A 16,781-nucleotide genomic window follows, 5' to 3' on the forward strand; every position below is an offset into this window, starting at 1 on the left:
CAAGAAGAAAAAGGAAAGCTTCCAGCACGCTCACGCGTATGCAGATGCGAAACCATACTCCAGTGTGTGACGTAGACGTTTGCGATCGTTTGCGTGTGTGAAATGATTTGCATGCCAATATTGCCAATCGCAGATCGCGCAGTTAAGATACTAATGGTGGGTATTTCTCATTCTACCTGTCACGTCAATACGAATGCGTTTAAAAAATAAGTATAAATTTATTGGGTGGATTAAGGTGGATCTGCGTTTCCGGGGCTGTGTGACGTCAGTTGCGGGTTTGGCGTTGGTCTACTATTCAAGGATTTTATGATCTTTTTTTGCGAAGGAAATACTCATTTAATAGGATTGTTGAAATTTCATATAAAAAGCTATTATTGTTTTACAAGATAGGATATTAGGTAGTGCGATGGGATCAGCTTGCATCAGCAGCGGAGTTTTGGTGTCGAGGGAGCCCTACCAGCTACAATCATGTAAGTGCCCTGTCTCTAACCTATATGCTGTACACATAATCCTTGGGACCTTTAGACCGCTTAGTCTGGTAAACGTTAAAACCACTACTGGCGGGCATCTATTAAAATCAACTCTAGAAAGAATCATTCATGACATAGAACAATGGAGGATCCGCTGTAAGAAATGTGTGGGGAGCTATACAGAATAGTGTTAGGCACTTTCACCGAAAAAAAGTAATATGTCCTAACAGAAGTGAGTAGTTGCCACATTCAACGTTTAAGCCTGGCAAAAAATTAAAAGACAAAGGAGCAAGACCGTGATTTCTAAGATTCGTGACTAAGCGTAACATACAGGGTTTCCCACGATTTATTGGTCAGTTCCCATGATTTTTTGGTGCGTTCCCACGATTTTTTGGTTGTATCCCATAGATTTTTGGTTCGATCCTATAATTTATTGGTATTTTCCGATTGGATATCAATACAATTAGACCAAAAAATTCTGGGAAACGACCAAAAAATCGTGGGAACGCACCAAAAAAATATGGGAATCCACCAAAAATTGATGGGAACCAACCAATATATCGTGGGAAACCCTGTAATGTAACGAAATTGTACATTTTTTTTTAAATATTACTGAATATTATAAAACACCCCAAAACGTTTTATTGAAACCATAAACAACAAACTAATTGTAATGACACAGAAAATGGCTTAATCGATGAAAATCACTGAAAACCATTTGTAACGTATTTTTCAAACCATCATCGTATGTCGATTTGCTCGGCACACGCTCTACCAACCTTGGTCGAATGCGAGCAAACGTCGAACATTCCTTTTGAATAAATTGATTAAATTATAGTGATACAATTATCACAAAAATTAACATTTATTAAGAAAACCCAGATTTTAGCTTATAAAAAACAATAATTTAAATTAATAGATAACTAGAAGTTAAAACCACCTTCATCTTGTCACGATTCAAAACAAATCCAACATGGCGTCCCGGATTGCTCAAATGACAGTAGCCCTGCCCGTTTCGTTGTTCAACGCTCGCCTGTCAAACCTCATTCGGGCCATCACTAGTTTGATGAGTCTCAAAAATTGAGATCGAACGTCGCCCGTGTGTTTATTGTTTTCGCAAATTCATTTAATTCTCTCTCCGTAAAAGAAATGTAAGTATACTTACGCCACCTTCGTGCAGGCTTCGCAGCGGTTTAACGCACTAACCCATTTCCGCAGCACTCCGTAAAATCATGCCGGTCGAAAATCTGGAAGAGCAGGGCTTGGAGAAAAACCCCAACCTGGAGCTGTCGCACTGTAAGTTCCTGCTCAGCCTGCCGGAGTTTGCCAGCGACAAGAAGCTGTCGGAGAAGCTGCTGGCCGCGATCAAGGCGGAAAATATGGCCCCCTGGTACGAGCAGGTGTGCACCGATCTGGGCTGGACCGTCGACCAGAAGCAGCTGGCCGAGATGCGGGAAACGAACCGCAAGAAGCTGGAGCAGCTCGATGCCGCCATCGAGGACGCGGAGAAGAATCTGGGCGAAATGGAGGTGCGGGAGGCGAACCTGCGCAAATCGGAGTACCTGTGCCGGATCGGCGACAAGGAGGGCGCGATAACGGCGTTCCGCAAGACGTACGAGAAGACGGTTTCGCTCGGCCACCGGCTCGACATCGTGTTTCACCAGATCCGCATCGGGCTGTTCTATCTCGATCACGATCTGATCACGCGCAACATCGACAAGGCCAAGTATCTGATCGAGGAGGGCGGCGACTGGGACCGCCGGAACCGGCTGAAGGTGTACCAGGGTGCGTACTGCATTGCGATACGCGACTTTAAGGCGGCGGCCCACTTTTTCCTCGACACGGTCAGCACCTTCACCAGCTACGAGCTGATGGAGTACGCGACGTTCGTGCGCTACACCGTGTACGTGGCGATGATCAGCCTGCCGCGCAACGAGCTGCGCGACAAGGTCATCAAGGGGGCGGAAATACAGGAGGTGCTGCACCAAACGCCCGACGTGAAGGAGTACCTGTTCTCGCTCTACAACTGCCAGTACGCCGATTTCTTCAAGCATCTGGCGTCGGTCGAAGCGGTGCTGCGCAACGACATTCTGTTCCATCCGCACTACCGCTACTACGTGCGCGAGATGCGCATTCTGGCGTACACGCAGCTGCTGGAATCGTACCGCTCGCTGACGCTGCAGTACATGGCGGACGCGTTCGGCGTGAGCGTGGACTACGTCGATGCCGAGCTGTCGCGCTTCATTTCCGCCGGCCGACTGCACTGCAAGGTGGACCGAGTCGGCGGCATCGTCGAGACGAACCGGCCGGACAGTAAAAACTGGCAGTATCAGGCCACGATCAAGCAGGGTGATATTCTACTGAACCGCGTGCAGAAGCTCAGTCGCGTCATCAACATCTAAGCCTTTGGAGGGCCGGGGTTGCGAGTTGAGGTTGGTCGCTTAATTTTGTATTTTCGGAACGTGCGTAAAATAAAGCTAATGAATTTTGTCCCCAAAACGTACATTTTCGCCACTTCGGAGATAGTTTTCATTAAAACCTTTCTGCTAATAATGGTATAAATCTCTTAAATTACTTCTTACTTTTGTCCTTAATCGTGTACTTGTCGTAAACCTTCGTCGGATCGTACGGTTCCCAGCGGGAAGCGGGAAAGATGTGCTTGTTACGTTCGTACCACGACCGGAGCAGCACCTTGCCCGCATGGGAGTCTTCCTTCTCGACCGAAGCGTCGCTTATCATGCGGATATCGTCGTACACGTCGAAGTTGAACAGCGGTCCACTCTTTCCGCGAGCCTTCGTCACGATAAAGTCGTAGAACGTGTAGTGGTGCGGCAAAATCAAATCCTCCTTCACGTACATCAGCTGGTCCGCCATCACCGTTTTCAGCTCGCTAAAGTCCTTCCGCAGCATTTCGAGACATTTTTGCAGGAACTGGTAAATGGAATTGCCTGCAAATAAGGATACAGAAGCCTGTTAGTATTTGATTCGATTTCGTAAGTCTCTTGGTAAGTCCCTACCTTTCTTCATTGCCACCGATTTACGATGCCCGGAACCGTCCCAGTAACTGAACGTGATCGTGATTTCCTGGTCCTTCAGTGTCGCCTGCTTCATCGCCCATTCCTGGCGCAGTTCCTCGCGCAAACGATTGTCCCGCTCTTCACGCTCCCGGTCCGGCAGAAACGACGTATCGACGTCCGGGTTTTTACGAATCTTCTTCACCCCGCTCGGTACCTGCTCCTTCCAGGACCGCTTAACAACGGTCAGCTCCTCCTTGACATCCTCCTTTTCCGATTCCTTCCCCGACCCCTCATCCCCATCATTAGCATCATCCCCATCGGGTTCATCGTCCGGATCAAAGGACAGTGCCTGTATCTGTCGCTTCTGGCGATCCTTTTCCGCCAGCTTCGCTTCCAGTGCCTTCAGCTTTTCCTTGTCCTTTTCCTCCTTCTTTTGGGCCAGCTTTTTCTCCCGCTCCCGCACAATGTCCTCCTGCTTGGCCTTCATCTCGTCCAGGGTGACCAACCCGATGGTGGAGCTTTTGAGCTGCTGCTCCACCGCATCGTAATGGGCGGCGAATTTGTTCTCGATGTTGCTCACTTTCAGGTCCTCCTCGATTTTCTTCTTGCGAAACTCCACCTCCTGCTGGGCTAGCTCGCGCCGCTTCATGAGCTGGGCCGCGCGGCCCCCTTCCGAGGCGGCACCCTTGTAGTACGCCATCGCTTATTTGGTGAACAGTTTGAGTTTAGTTGAAATGCACGAAATGCTTTACAAAATTTTCCACACAGCAGAGAGAAGGAATTGGTTTTGCAGCTTTGTTTTTTCTAGAAATTTTCGTAAACAATCAAGTGACGTTTTGCTAAGGGTGCTTTCTACTCATGCTGCTGTTATGGTACGTGAGAAGCGGATGTGAGAATTCGAACATGAGAAACAGTGGATGAGAAACATTTCGGATCAGGTGGATTTCTCATGAATTTCCCTTTTTGTGATTTTGCTTTAAATTGAACATTTTCCGAGCTATGATTTCTATTATTGACAAATAAACTAGGAGAATAACTAAAAGACAAAATAGATGAATTTTATCAACTCATTCAGAATAATAAAAATTGAAAAGTTTTCACAGAGGATCAAAAACGACCTGGTCCATTTTTTTTTAAATATGATTCACCAGAGTTCAGTGAAACGTGGAAAGGCTTCATAGATCTTTCGTCGTCGTCGTCTTTTTCTTCTTCTTTGGCACAACAATCGTTGTCGGTCAAGGCCTGCCTGTACCCACTAGTGAAGTGAACTTGGCTTTCAGTTACTTAGGCAGCGGTAATTGCTGATGCGGACGTACGTGCGTTTTTTGAAAATGTATGGAATTCGACACCAACAGCGAGTGACAGTTTGCAACCGCATTTTTCAGAATCAAAAAATTTTGATTTTTCCGCATGCACACCGGTACGCCTACAGTCAGTCCTAGATATGTATTACATTTTCAAATTTATCCCATATAATCCTATTTGCAATACATACCATTCATCAGTATATACATCCTTCGATCGAACAAAACATTCCTTTTTATTTTTCGACCTTAATTATGATCACTCCAAACCGCGTGTGACAACGGTCAATTTAAACAATTTACCAGAAGTGCCCTCAAACCCTGCACCCGTCTCTTCGAAAAGCTGTCAGCCGCACGAACAGCGCCATAGTTAAACTTCCGGTTGCTGTCAAACAGTGAACCCCGCATGTTGTTTTCTTTTTTGACCACCCCGCTTGGCGCAGGTGGAATGGATTCTGTATCTTTGGACGATTAAACAAGAAAATAATTGTTGTTTTTGTTCATACTGGTTGTAGAAAGGTGAAAGGATGGTAAGTAACTGTAGTTGCATCGTTTGTGCGCGTTACACTAATGTTTGGCTCCACCGCTGCTTCACCATCCCCGTACGATAGGCGCTGTATGTGTTGTACGAGCACGCGGCTGGCTATGGGCTGTTCAGCGTGAAGGAATTCGAGGAGATCGGCATGCTGTTGCCGCAGGTGGAGGCATCGATCCTCGACCTGTCCCGGTTCAACGCGATCGTCAAGCTGGTGGGCTTCCATCCGTTCAAGACGGCCGTCGCTGCGCTGAACAACGTGAACGCCATCTCCGAAGGTCTCGTGCCGGACGATCTGTCAGGCTTCCTCGACACCACGCTGCCGAAGTCGAGCAAGAAGAAGCAGGTGACGCTTGGCGTCAGCGATGCGAAGCTCGGTGCCGCGATTGCCGAAGCGCTCGAGGTGCAGTGCTCGCACATTGGTGCCGTGCCGGAGATACTGCGCGGCATCCGGTTCCACTTTGCCGGCATGGTGAAGGGCTTCACCGACCAGTCGGCTGCGGTGGCCCAGCTGGGCTTGGGCCACAGCTACTCGCGCTGCAAGGTGAAGTTCAACGTGCACCGGTCGGACAACATGATCATCCAGTCGATCGCGCTGCTCGACCAGCTCGACAAGGACGTGAATACGTTCTCGATGCGTATCCGCGAGTGGTACTCGTACCACTTCCCGGAGCTGGTCAAGATCGTGCCGGACAACTACATGTTCGCTAAGGTGGCGCACTTTATCAAGGATCGCAAGTCGCTCACGGACGACCGGCTCGAGGAGCTGGAGGAGCTGATGATGGACTCGGAAAAGGCTAAGGCCGTGCTGGACGCCGGCAAGATGTCGATGGGCATGGACATTTCCGTGGTCGACCTGATCAACATCGAGATGTTCGCCAAGCGGGTGATCAAGCTGTCCGACTACCGCCAGCAGCTGGCCAACTATCTCCACTCGAAGATGAACAGCGTGGCGCCGAACCTGCAGGCCCTGATCGGCGACCAGGTCGGCGCTCGGCTCATCTCCAAGGCCGGCAGCCTGACCAATCTGGCCAAGTTCCCCGCCTCGACCGTACAGATTCTCGGCGCCGAGAAGGCCCTGTTCCGCGCGCTCAAGACCAAATCCAACACACCGAAGTACGGCTTGCTGTTCAACTCGTCCTTCATCGGCCGAGCGAACGCAAAGAACAAGGGGCGCATTTCCCGCTTCCTGGCGAACAAGTGTACGATCGCGTCGCGTATCGATTGCTTCGCCGAAACGCCATCGACCGTGTTCGGCGAGGCGCTGAAGGGCCAGGTCGAGGAGCGGCTCAAGTTCTACGAGCAGGGCGAAACGCCCCGCAAGAACCTGGACGTGATGAAGGAAGCGATCCAGCTGGCCAGCAAGCAGGCGGAAACGGGAGGCAAGAAGAAAAAACGGAAGGCAGAGGAAACGAACGGCAATGGGGAAGCCACGCTGAACGGATCGGCCAAGAAGAAGAAGAAGAAGGCGGCGGTGCTGGACGATACCAACGGGGCTGACGCCGAAGAGTCGATGATGCAGGTTGATACCTCCGCCGTCCTTGACGATTCGGTGAACGTTACGAACGGTGAGAAGAAGAAAAAAAAGAAAAACAAAAACCGGCAATCGGCCGTTGAAGCATGAGCAGGGGAAGGGAGCGGACATAAGTAATCGACATTAAGGTAAAATAAGTTTGTTTGTGTATGTAGTGTGTGAGGCATTTGTAGGGCACTCGCAGGATAAGTAATAGGGAAGCGTTGAGTTTAACGCCATAGCTTAGGGAGGCGCCCTCTCTCAGGGAAGAGTACGGAGCTTCAGTCCTCGTACACTCTTTCTTCTTTAAACGTATTTCAGTTATTTTTCCACAAAAAGCATACTTTTTTCTATTTTTTCGTAACATGTAACAAGAGTCTTCGTACAATAATGTATCGGAATAAACTTACCCGTAGAAGACCCATTCAGCCTGCTGTCGTTTGGTTCTGCAAATTCGTACAAAAACGTGTTAAACACGTGTTGGTCCTTTTCCGCCCTTGAACGGTACCGTCGGATGGTCCTGCGGATCTTCGTCGTAGTGGAACTCTTTGTAGCACGCCCTGCAGTACAGATCGTTATCACATCCTCGACACCGTAGAACAGCATCCTCGTTGCAGATCGTACACCAAGGCAGCTCTTCCTCAACGTTCGAAGACGGCGTTGGTGTAATCTCCTCCAGCTCACTTTCCAGGTTCAGTTTCGCCTCCAGCTTACCCTCCTCGGCATACCGTTGGGCTAACTTTCGTGCCAACTCCTCATCCGTCAGGCCTTCGTCCGAGTCACTGTCCGGGAGTATCGTTCCTTTAGAACTGCCACTCGCAGTCGCTGGTGTTCCATCACCTGCTGTTGGAAATTGCTTCAATGCTTGCAATCGCTTCGCTATCTCCTCATCCTGCTCGGTACGCTTGTCGTCCATCACGCTGATTAGCTTGGTTTCCTCCACGAACTGGCCCAGCAGGTCCTGCACCTTCTGTGCCTCCGTCCGATTGTCCGGCGCCATGAACCGATGCGACGCATCCTTGTAATCCTTATACTCAACTCCCTTTAACGCTGCCAAACGCTTTTCTATATCTGTATTATCGCTCGGTTCTCCTTCCTTCGGTGCGTCTTCCTCGCCCAAATCGATTGCCTTCAGTGCCTGCAGCTTGCTACGTATTAGCTCATCACCATCCGGTTCAGTTGGCGGCACGTTCGAGCTCTGCGTCGGTACTGCGTCATCGTTGGGCGTTGGATGGGCAACTGTTGCCTCCCTTTTCGGAGCCTCCTTCACACTCACAGTCGCAAGCGCTGAACAGCGCAAACAAACATTCAGCTTCTTGCCATCGCGCACCAGCTTGTACTTGAGGCAGCCCGAGCAGAACGAAAACTTGCACACCGGACAGCCGTGCTAGAACGGTACAGAAAAAGCATTTATTCCACTTTTTTCCATTCAGCACATCAAAGTGCAATACGGGTTACCTCTTTGTTGAAAAATCCAAACGATTTGGTGCAGATAGTGCAGGCCATTCCTGTGGCTGTTCCGCGGGGAGCGCTGAGTCACACCGCGACCAACGGAGCACGATGACTCACCGGGGATTTTCTTCCGCCGTTGCCTTTTTCTCTGCAATATTTTGCAATTGTATTGTTCCCTTTACAGTTTTCAATCTTTTCCACTGGCGTACTTTAAAAAAATAACTGTTTTAATTCAAGGGAAAGAAAAAAACGGCCTTCCGCAGCCGATCAGCAGCGCTTTGTTTTGTTTTGACAGTGTAGGCTCGCACGGACACACACGCACACACACCGTTACGCCCGCCAGTGTAAACAAAACGTCAAACAGCTGACTAGAGAGCCGCGCTGCATTCGAGAACAGGGGGGAAGGTGGAGATGAGTGAGGGACTTGCGTAGTAAGCAGGCAACAAAAACATGCTGCCCTGATGGAATCACAGTCGCACGGGAAGCAGCGTGACTGACGGAGATCAGCGTCGTCGCCTAGACCGGGAGCATTACAACCTTTCAGCGGTCCGGCAAGGGGAGAGAGAAGGGAAGGAAAGGAGGTGAGATAACAATTAACTCATTGTGCTGCACTGGAAACACACTCCTCCGCCCGTCCTGTGTGCGCGAGACTTTACACTGTCATAATTAATTGAGGTTTGTTGCACCACTCACACTCACTTCCCGCACTTCCAGCGTTCGTTATCATCCCGTGGCGAAGCGTTATCAAATTACCACCGATACACCTAGATCGTTCTGTGCGCCAGCAGGCCAGCAGCGTGACCGTTTTTAACACAGCGTGCTCGCCGATTAGAACGCCGACAGCGCGCTGCCGCAGTGAACCCTCTTGCGTTCGCGCTTGATGAAGCGTACAGCACGGAGCGCCTAACCAGCTGCAGGTGACCCGTTTCGGAAAGTGGTGAGGAAGGGAGAGGGGGGAAAAAAGAGCTCAAACCATGAAGACGACGACCGACCAGGGACCGGTGGTGATGGTTGGAAACGGTGTGGAAGAGACGGCTGAACTGCGGACGACCAGCATTGCCACCGTGACGCGGTGGCTGCTCGACGAGCGGCCCGATCTGGTCATCCCCGAGGGCTCGCGGTTGATACTGTTCTTCCTGCGTACGACCAAGTACGACCTGGACAAAGCCAAGCGGAAGCTAATGACGTAAATATTATCGCCGTGGAACCTTCTGGTGTGCCAATCGTGTGATAAAGCGTGACGTGTTGGTGCATTTTTTTTGTTTTGTCTCTCCCACCCGCCCGCAGGTTTCTAAACAACAGAGAGAAACTCACGGAATGGTTTAAAGACCGGGATCCGTTCCGGCCCGAGATACAGGAGCTGCTGGACATTGGGGTGTTTCTGCCGCTGCACCAGAAGGACGCACTGAACCGGCAGGTGGTGGTCATCCGCACCGCCGCACACGATCCCGAGAAGCACAAGCAGGACGATGTGTTCAAGGTGGACAAAATGATACTGGATCTGCTGATGCACCTGGACGAGACGGTTTCCGTGCACGGGGTGGTGGCCATATTCGATATGCAGGGCGTCACGCTTGGCCACGCACTGCAGCTAACGCCGTCCATGATTAAAAAGTGAGTATGGTGGGGGGAAGCTAGGTGGGAATGAAATGATACTAACTGGTTGAACGTGCGAATGACTCATTTCCGTCAGATCCGTCGAAAGCTGGGAGAACTACCCCTGCAAACCGAAGCTGCTCGAGTTCGTTAACGTACCTGTGCACGTGAACATCGTGCTGAACGTGTTTAGGTAGGTAGCTTGCGCACCGGGAGCTTTGCTCGGGACACGGTCAACTAATTTCCTTTCGTTCGTTCCCGTTGCAGGAGTTTCATGAGCGCGAAGATGCGCGAACGCGTCACCATCTCGCGCAAGGGTTCGTCGCTGGAGCAGTCGATCACATTGCCGCTCGAGCTGGGCGGTAACGGGGAGAGCTATTACGAGCTTTCCGAGCACTGGAAGCAAATGGTACAGGACAATGCGTCGTTCTACTCCAAAATGGAGGAGAACGTGTTCCACTTATAGGGATAGGGGTTAGGGATGATGAGCAGCGCTACTTTGAATGAATCATATTCTATTGGAATAAGGTTCCGCGGGGCTACGCGGAATAGATGTTAAGCGTGTCTAAATGACTTTTAGAATACATTTTTTAAGCACATTTTAGTGTGAACACAGCTAAAGCAGATGTTGTTTTTGTGCCTGCCACGAAAGATTGATTGACGTTCCACCGAGACGATAATCCAACCCCGATTGCCATTATCGCACCATCGGTGTGCCGTTCGGGGATGCCATGCAAGATAACACACCCGCGCTTCAACAAGGAAGGGGATGGCAGTGTTGCTTATCACACCTGAGTGACTTCCAGTACACAATGCCAATCAACCAGCGGAAATCACCATCCATTGACCAGGGTCATGAACGGAGTAGAGGGACATTTCTTTCGCTGTCTCATCGTTTCTTCGCCTAATCCACTGGATGGAAACAAAACAAACACACACGCGAATTAAAAGAAATCTACAGTTATCGTACCTTTTTGTTTTTTAATGCGTTCACATCGTTTCGCACGTTGCAATCGTCGGCCAAACGCAGCCCCCTTGTCCTGTTTCTGCATCCGCGCTTCACTCGAATAGCTTCGTTCCTTTTCGTTCTTTGAAATCTAAAAATGCTCCATTTTCCAGCTCTCTTTACATTTCCTGCGTCACATTACTGTTGCTACGGGGTTGTATAGTATTATTCTTACTTTCTTTAATTGTATGATTTCTTGTAAGCCTATCGTTTCCATTGCTGCCCTGTGCATTGTTTTTTTTTTATTTCTCTCCACCGTTATCAGTCAATTGTTGGCGCTGCTTTTAGCATATTATTCGTCCGTTCGTTTCTCGTTTGTGTCTGCATTTGGATTTCCCTGTCCTTTTTGATGGTAAAATAGTATCCGCAAAGCAGCAACAAAGAGCGTGTTCACAGAAACGTACAGAAAAGTCGAGTGCAATCGTCTTCCCGTCGTACCGAGCATGTTCTGTTTCGCGTGCAGAATGCTGAAGCGGGGTTTAAATTGTCTTTACACTGCCAGGCATACCTCGTCAAACCAATACTCTTCCCTAGATCATTATTGTTTCTTTGTACGGGCAACTAAAATCTCAAATCAAGCAGCATCACTAAAACGGTCATTTCACATCGTATGCATTCACGGACACGCGAAATTTGTTCGATTTACTCTTGGGACTACATTGTCAATGCCATTCTCTCTCTCTCTCTCTCTTTCTTTGCTCTCGTAGCAGCAAACGAACAGAAACGATCATCTGGCTGGGTTGCGCAATTGCAATTGCACAAAATTCGCAGTGCGTATCAATCAAACGAAAGGAAACCGAAAAAGGAAACACAGGCGGTATCTATCAACGATATATACAAAATTGCGGATTGCGGAACACGACCCGACTGCGACCGTGTACGAGACAAACATTGTGAGGACATTTTCATAAAATGCCACCCGTTTACACCACACTGCCACCTCTCTGCCGCTGGAGCCTAGGCTCCCTACCGTTCTTTTTTCTCTCTGCTCCATTATTATCATCGGCAAGCGAGTAGGGACTCCCGGTAGAAGCCAGGCACGGGCACAAAGCTCTTAACATGTAAAACGTACTTTAATTTAAAAAAAAAACACACATTCGAGAACATCGTAGCGGTAAAAGAAATAAATTAGCTTAGTGAGAGAGGGTCGCGGATTTCCGGTGCAAGGGCGAGAGATGAGGCCGCTAAGAATAAGGGGTGGGGATGGGGTAGTGGAGTGGAGCGAGTCGGTCTGTCTTGTGTGTCACATCGTCCCGTAACCATCACGCTGGATGAATCGTACCAAACCCTCCCTCCCCCCCCCCCCCCCCCCCCCCCCCCCCCCCGGTAAGTGTGAAACCGACAGCCGGGCGTTCGGTCGCACTTATCGGCCATCCTTTGTGATGAGCTTGTCGATAAGATCCTGCAGTGGCGCTAGCTCCCGGCGATCGATCAGATTGAACTCCTGCACGAAGTAGATGAAGTGCTTGAAGGAAGTGTTCAGATGGGCTTCCTCGCTCAACCGCACCACCTCGGAGAAGTGCTGATGGTAGATGTGCGCGTACACGCGAAACAGTCGCTTCAGGATCGTTTTGGCGATGTTGATGAAGTTCTTCGGAAACGGTACGCCGATCTTGGACGGGAAGAGCGTTTCATCATCGAGCTGGTCCTGCACCCACGTCATCAGGTAGTCGATGTATTTGGGCGCACTGCACTTGATCGGTTTCTTCACCGTCTGCCCGTCCGCCCAGTGGTACTCGTACTTTGGCCCGGCCGACATAATGCTGCATGTGTCCTCGGTGCAAAACTCCGTGATTGTACCGTACAGCATGTTGATTTGATTAAAGAAGTCTACCGCTAAAAATAGAACACAGAGGCATAATTTTGGGTCCCGTTAGTGCGATGGAATGGTACGGGTTGAGTGGAGGAGGTGGGAGTAGCAAATCGTGCAATTGAGCGGTGGGCGCAAAGAAAGAACAACTACGATACGGGCGTTTGATACGGTGACCGGACACGCGTACCAACACGAGGATAAAATTATCTGCCACCAACTTATCAATGGAAGCGGACGAACGTGACGTCCGCGGAAACGTGCCCGGTTGCGCTCGGTTGGATGTAAACACACACACACACGGCCACATGCGCATACATACACACCAGGTGCGCACTAGAAAGTTAACGGGAAAACGGGGGAAAGAGGGGGGTACGCAGCGGCACACTTACTGTTGACTGCCACCCATTCGTTGAGATCTTCGCCGTCGGGAAGCTGTACCGCGTTGCGCAAATTGCCCGACCCGAGCGTCGCGGCCGCATGCTTCATAAGGTCATACTGGTGTGTGCCTTCCGGAATGTTTTTCTTTGGTTTGAATGTTTTGCTCGAGCGACTGCCGGGAAAGGGGAAATGGAAGACAAACGATTAGTGTTTTGCGGGGCGGGTGTGTTTGGTGTTATTTTTGGGGCCCCCGTCCCGGGCTGCGGAGGTGCACCCGAAATCTTCTGCACCACTGGGTTAGCGGATACTTACAACAGGAAGCTCATTGCGCTGGGTTCTGTGCTGCTTGAATGAGTTCGGCCCTCGTTGCTTTCTACCCCCAGATCGACGAAACGAAGGAGGGAAGGGGGGGGCCACACTCGGATGGAGACCGCGCAGATAGGACGGACTGATCCTATCCTGCTCCCGGTGTGGTCGGCTAGTCAAAGAAAAAAACAGAACCCTACCACTCGTTGCCCTTTGCACTGTCCCAAGCCAAAGGGATGGAGCGGTCCACGACGGTATATTGGGCCAACAACGGCGGTTCGCACTTATCACACCAAAAAACCCGAGAAAGCGAAACCGAACCGAGACGGACCGAAACGTAACAGGTCGAGAAACCGGGGGAGGGTGAGGAAACCTGCCGTGCTACCGAAACGATGGGACGACGACGGAAACAATAGTACGGCCTGCCTCGGAATGGACTGGAACAACTTACGAACGGAGCAACATGAAGGCGAATTGAGAAAGTCAAAAATTAAAGACGAAACAAAACGAATCTTTGGAACACACTCTGGGCAGTGGAGCGACACCTCTCGTAGTACAATAAAACACCTATGGCCAGATGCATGTGTGGGCGTTTGTGTTGGATTTGTTGTTCCGACTGGTGGTGGTGTGTGTGGTTTTGACAGCCCACCGCAGTGTCAGATGCGGTGCAGGTTTACACGCGCCTCTCGACGACTCAGCAGGTGGCGATGCTGAATTGGTTTGGCGAATTTTCTGGCGTGGTGTTTTGTTTTTAATTTTCTATTAATTTTGTGAAAATTGTTCAGATAAAAGTGCAATTTTCTGATCATGCTCTTTGCCCGATTGGAGCAGAAAGTGAAAATGTCTTCTTGTTGTTGTATTCTGCCAGCTGTCATTTTTGCACGCATCGAAATTTGACATGTTTTGGGGCCACTCGGTACCGCAAGATATCATTCGGTTAAGTTTAGATTTAGAGAGTTTTTTAACTTATTTCTTGGTGCAACATTAGAATAAGCAGTAAGTACACACCCTGGGTAGCCCAGTGCATCCCAAACTCCCCCATCAAATGGCCAGTTTGCGCGTCAAACCGCTCCTACCGCTCCCACCTTGGCACCGCTCGCGGATAAACATATTACATAAAATGCTGTAAACCCGGTTGTGAAATGTGTTTTTGTGCTTTTTTCACCCTCCCAAACAACAGATATGATTAACTTACGATGTATCGGTCGCAGCTTCAGGTACTGTTTAAATGCTCGCACCTACAGCATATCGACGAGTGCCGCCACGGCCAAGGCGATTGCCGCGGATGGCAACGGGGACCGCATCAAAGTGCAACCAAAACTTTCGCGCAACACACCCGGCAGTAACGGCAGTGCAGTAGTGGCAGGAGGTTCCAAAAGTAAAGGGAGCAAACATGTTCTGACTTCCGGAGATGGCTATTGCTAACTAACGTTACCTCTGTTGGGTGTCCTTTTAGATCCTATCGTGGCAGCCGCTTTTGCTTCCCTGCGCAGTGACGAGAATGGAAGGGAGGATGGTGCCGCTGGCGGTTCCGACGCGAAGCAGGACGTTCAGATCGATGAGATGATTATGAAGGCAAACACGGTCGCAGAGCTGTTGGCCGTGTCGGACGTGACAAAAGTGAATCGAAAACAAGCGCTGAAAGTGTGTGCCCCCGCTGGAGAAGCTTTCGCTGCCGATTGCACCACGTGCTAAAAGTGTATGTTTGTTTTTTTGTCTGTTTGCACTTTTAGATCGTTTCCATACTGGCCGAATGGAGCTCGATAAAGAAGGTCAACCTGTCAGACTTTGAGAACGATTCACGCTTTGTCGAGCTGTGCAGTCTGCTTGGGCGCACGGGAACGCAACGCACGGCTGGCGGCGCCCGTACCAACGGCGGGGGTCCCTCGGCGAAATCAACCGAGCTGCAGGGTGACGATCTACAGACCGTGCTGGGCATCACCGCCAATGATGAAGCGGCCAAACTGATCGCCGGTCTTACGCTACCTCAAATGATCAAAGTCATGTCATCGTTGGCGGCGAAGAAGAAGCGCAGCATTCCGCTGCTACGCTCGCTGTCGTTCAACATTGCCAGCAGTCCGGGCCAGCTGAACCTGAAGGAGTGTGGCGATCTGCTGTACGCGATGGCGTGCCTCAACTTTCGCGACGTTGTGCTGACCGGACGGATCTGTGCCGATGTCGACCGGGAGCTATCCAAAAATACGGACAAAATGGCCCCGATTGTGTCGGTGCTGACGAGCCTGGGCATGCTGCGTTATCGGGATGGCGCGGTGCTGGACAATCTGTGCGGGTGGATCGCGGCACACCACGAGCTGTGCAAACCGACCCAGCTCGGCTCGCTGCTACTTTCGTTGGCCACGCTAAACTACGAGCCGATCAGTATGGACACGATAAAGGCGAAGTTGGTGGCGAACGTGTCGGAGAACGATTTCATACGCTCGACCGATTGGCTCAACACGGTGTGGTCGTTAACCATTCTGAACTGTGTCAGCGGTGAGCAGCTGTCGTCTGTGCTGAATGCTGACTTTTTCCGCCGGCTGCAGGACGAGCGGCGTGGCAACTTGCAACCTTCGATGAAAATCAAGCTACTTAATATGGCCGCCGCAGCCAAACGGGTGCCCGGTGCGAAGGAATCGCTGCTTGCCACGCATCGAGCGGAGCTGTTTGTACCGTTCGAGCCGTCGAAGGATAAGCGAGTGCTGGTGACGGGCATGCTGGACGCGCTGAAGAGTCTAATACCGTCGGAAAGTATGGTTAAAATTAGTCAGACAACGACCATGGGATTCACGATTGGTAAGCATCGAATTGAAAGCTGGCGAGGGGTAAAAGGAGTGCTAAATAATGAGTATTTTCCTTCTCTTTTCTCAGATGCTGAATGCGTTTTGGATAAGAAATGCCTGCCACTGCCCGTTGATAAGGAACATGAGCAAGGCACGAGGTACGTGCGTCCTTCCACCAGCACAAATTTACCAAAAACACTATCAAAATAAATTTATTCGCTTTCTGGTTCCGTTCGTTCGCAGGATTGCGCTGCTAGTGCACGACTATCACGACATGTGTCAGGGACCGCACGTCGCGCTGAACGGCATACAGGCACTGAACATGCGGTTACTGGAGCAGGAGGGCTACACCGTACTGTCGATACCGTACAACGAGTTCAGCACCAGCGACAAGCTGCTGAAGCGCGTGGAATATTTGCAGAAAAAGTTCAAATCCATCGTTACCAGCAAACAGTAGGCGCCGCTCGCGCTGCGCTACATCCTTTGGAGGTTCCTCGCCTCGCACCTAGTGACCGACCGGCGCGGGGCTGCTCTCGGTTATGTCGTTAAGAATGAAGAGAATAAAATATTACCCCTAAAACGTAGTGTGTGTGTGTGTGTGCAAACCCTGG

General features: G+C 50.4%; 7 protein-coding genes across 7 annotated transcripts; 4 read left to right on the forward strand and 3 right to left on the reverse strand.

Moving 5' to 3' along the window:
• Positions 1-1,502: 1,502 nt before the first annotated feature.
• Positions 1,503-2,973, forward strand: LOC120950037 (26S proteasome non-ATPase regulatory subunit 6). The gene is made up of 2 exons (XM_040367769.2): positions 1,503-1,621; positions 1,689-2,973. The coding sequence occupies exon 2, from the start codon at positions 1,703-1,705 to the stop codon at positions 2,870-2,872; it is 1,170 nt and encodes a 389-aa protein (XP_040223703.1). The 5' UTR covers positions 1,503-1,621; positions 1,689-1,702; the 3' UTR covers positions 2,873-2,973.
• Positions 2,972-4,324, reverse strand: LOC120950038 (protein FAM50 homolog). Its single transcript, XM_040367770.2, has 2 exons — positions 3,488-4,324; positions 2,972-3,418 (listed from the first exon to the last, which is right to left on the reverse strand). Exons 1-2 carry the CDS (start codon positions 4,185-4,187, stop codon positions 3,042-3,044), a joined length of 1,077 nt encoding a protein of 358 aa, XP_040223704.2. The 5' UTR covers positions 4,188-4,324; the 3' UTR covers positions 2,972-3,041.
• Positions 4,325-5,172: 848 nt separating this feature from the next.
• Positions 5,173-7,267, forward strand: LOC120953689 (nucleolar protein 56). Its single transcript, XM_040373848.2, has 2 exons — positions 5,173-5,321; positions 5,403-7,267. Exons 1-2 carry the CDS (start codon positions 5,319-5,321, stop codon positions 6,948-6,950), a joined length of 1,551 nt encoding a protein of 516 aa, XP_040229782.2. The 5' UTR covers positions 5,173-5,318; the 3' UTR covers positions 6,951-7,267.
• Positions 6,854-8,587, reverse strand: LOC120953691 (abscission/NoCut checkpoint regulator). The gene is made up of 2 exons (XM_040373853.2): positions 8,298-8,587; positions 6,854-8,226 (listed from the first exon to the last, which is right to left on the reverse strand). The coding sequence occupies exons 1-2, from the start codon at positions 8,343-8,345 to the stop codon at positions 7,309-7,311; spliced, it is 966 nt and encodes a 321-aa protein (XP_040229787.2). The 5' UTR covers positions 8,346-8,587; the 3' UTR covers positions 6,854-7,308.
• A 174-nt stretch (positions 8,588-8,761) lies between these two features.
• On the forward strand, positions 8,762-10,508 carry LOC120953692 (retinol-binding protein pinta). The gene is made up of 5 exons (XM_040373854.2): positions 8,762-8,872; positions 9,006-9,477; positions 9,579-9,905; positions 9,985-10,080; positions 10,155-10,508. The coding sequence occupies exons 2-5, from the start codon at positions 9,266-9,268 to the stop codon at positions 10,351-10,353; spliced, it is 834 nt and encodes a 277-aa protein (XP_040229788.2). The 5' UTR covers positions 8,762-8,872; positions 9,006-9,265; the 3' UTR covers positions 10,354-10,508.
• Positions 10,509-12,207: 1,699 nt separating this feature from the next.
• Positions 12,208-14,024, reverse strand: LOC120953693 (MOB kinase activator-like 1). The gene is made up of 3 exons (XM_040373856.2): positions 13,397-14,024; positions 13,096-13,256; positions 12,208-12,729 (listed from the first exon to the last, which is right to left on the reverse strand). Exons 1-3 carry the CDS (start codon positions 13,408-13,410, stop codon positions 12,257-12,259), a joined length of 648 nt encoding a protein of 215 aa, XP_040229790.1. The 5' UTR covers positions 13,411-14,024; the 3' UTR covers positions 12,208-12,256.
• A 217-nt stretch (positions 14,025-14,241) lies between these two features.
• Positions 14,242-16,754, forward strand: LOC120953688 (FAST kinase domain-containing protein 3, mitochondrial). Its single transcript, XM_040373847.2, has 6 exons — positions 14,242-14,386; positions 14,571-14,768; positions 14,847-15,034; positions 15,124-16,183; positions 16,259-16,328; positions 16,414-16,754. Exons 2-6 carry the CDS (start codon positions 14,573-14,575, stop codon positions 16,625-16,627), a joined length of 1,728 nt encoding a protein of 575 aa, XP_040229781.2. The 5' UTR covers positions 14,242-14,386; positions 14,571-14,572; the 3' UTR covers positions 16,628-16,754.
• The last annotated feature ends 27 nt before the right edge of the window (positions 16,755-16,781 follow it).

The sequence above is a fragment of the Anopheles coluzzii genome, chromosome 2, assembly GCF_943734685.1.
Source record: "Anopheles coluzzii chromosome 2, AcolN3, whole genome shotgun sequence".
NCBI lineage: Eukaryota > Metazoa > Arthropoda > Insecta > Diptera > Culicidae > Anopheles > Anopheles coluzzii.

Bases quoted from the DNA above. Each gene is read 5' to 3' on its own strand.
- LOC120950037 (XM_040367769.2), top strand. From the start codon at position 1,703: ATGCCGGTCGAAAATCTGGAAGAGCAGGGCTTGGAGAAAAACCCCAAC.
- LOC120953693 (XM_040373856.2), bottom strand. The intron at 12,730-13,095 runs GTAAGTGTGCCG...TTCTATTTTTAG, and splicing joins CGAATGGGTGGCAGTCAACA to CGGTAGACTTCTTTAATCAA.
- LOC120953691 (XM_040373853.2), bottom strand. From the start codon at position 8,345: ATGGCCTGCACTATCTGCACCAAATCGTTTGGATTTTTCAACAAAGAG. The intron at 8,227-8,297 runs GTAACCCGTATT...GTACCGTTCTAG, and splicing joins TTGGATTTTTCAACAAAGAG to CACGGCTGTCCGGTGTGCAA.
- LOC120953692 (XM_040373854.2), top strand. From the start codon at position 9,266: ATGAAGACGACGACCGACCAGGGACCGGTGGTGATGGTTGGAAACGGT. The intron at 9,478-9,578 runs GTAAATATTATC...ACCCGCCCGCAG, and splicing joins GCCAAGCGGAAGCTAATGAC to GTTTCTAAACAACAGAGAGA. The intron at 9,906-9,984 runs GTGAGTATGGTG...CATTTCCGTCAG, and splicing joins ACGCCGTCCATGATTAAAAA to ATCCGTCGAAAGCTGGGAGA.
- LOC120953688 (XM_040373847.2), top strand. From the start codon at position 14,573: ATGATTAACTTACGATGTATCGGTCGCAGCTTCAGGTACTGTTTAAAT. The intron at 16,184-16,258 runs GTAAGCATCGAA...CTCTTTTCTCAG, and splicing joins GACCATGGGATTCACGATTG to ATGCTGAATGCGTTTTGGAT. The intron at 16,329-16,413 runs GTACGTGCGTCC...GTTCGTTCGCAG, and splicing joins GAACATGAGCAAGGCACGAG to GATTGCGCTGCTAGTGCACG.
- LOC120950038 (XM_040367770.2), bottom strand. From the start codon at position 4,187: ATGGCGTACTACAAGGGTGCCGCCTCGGAAGGGGGCCGCGCGGCCCAG. The intron at 3,419-3,487 runs GTAGGGACTTAC...CCTTATTTGCAG, and splicing joins ATCGGTGGCAATGAAGAAAG to GCAATTCCATTTACCAGTTC.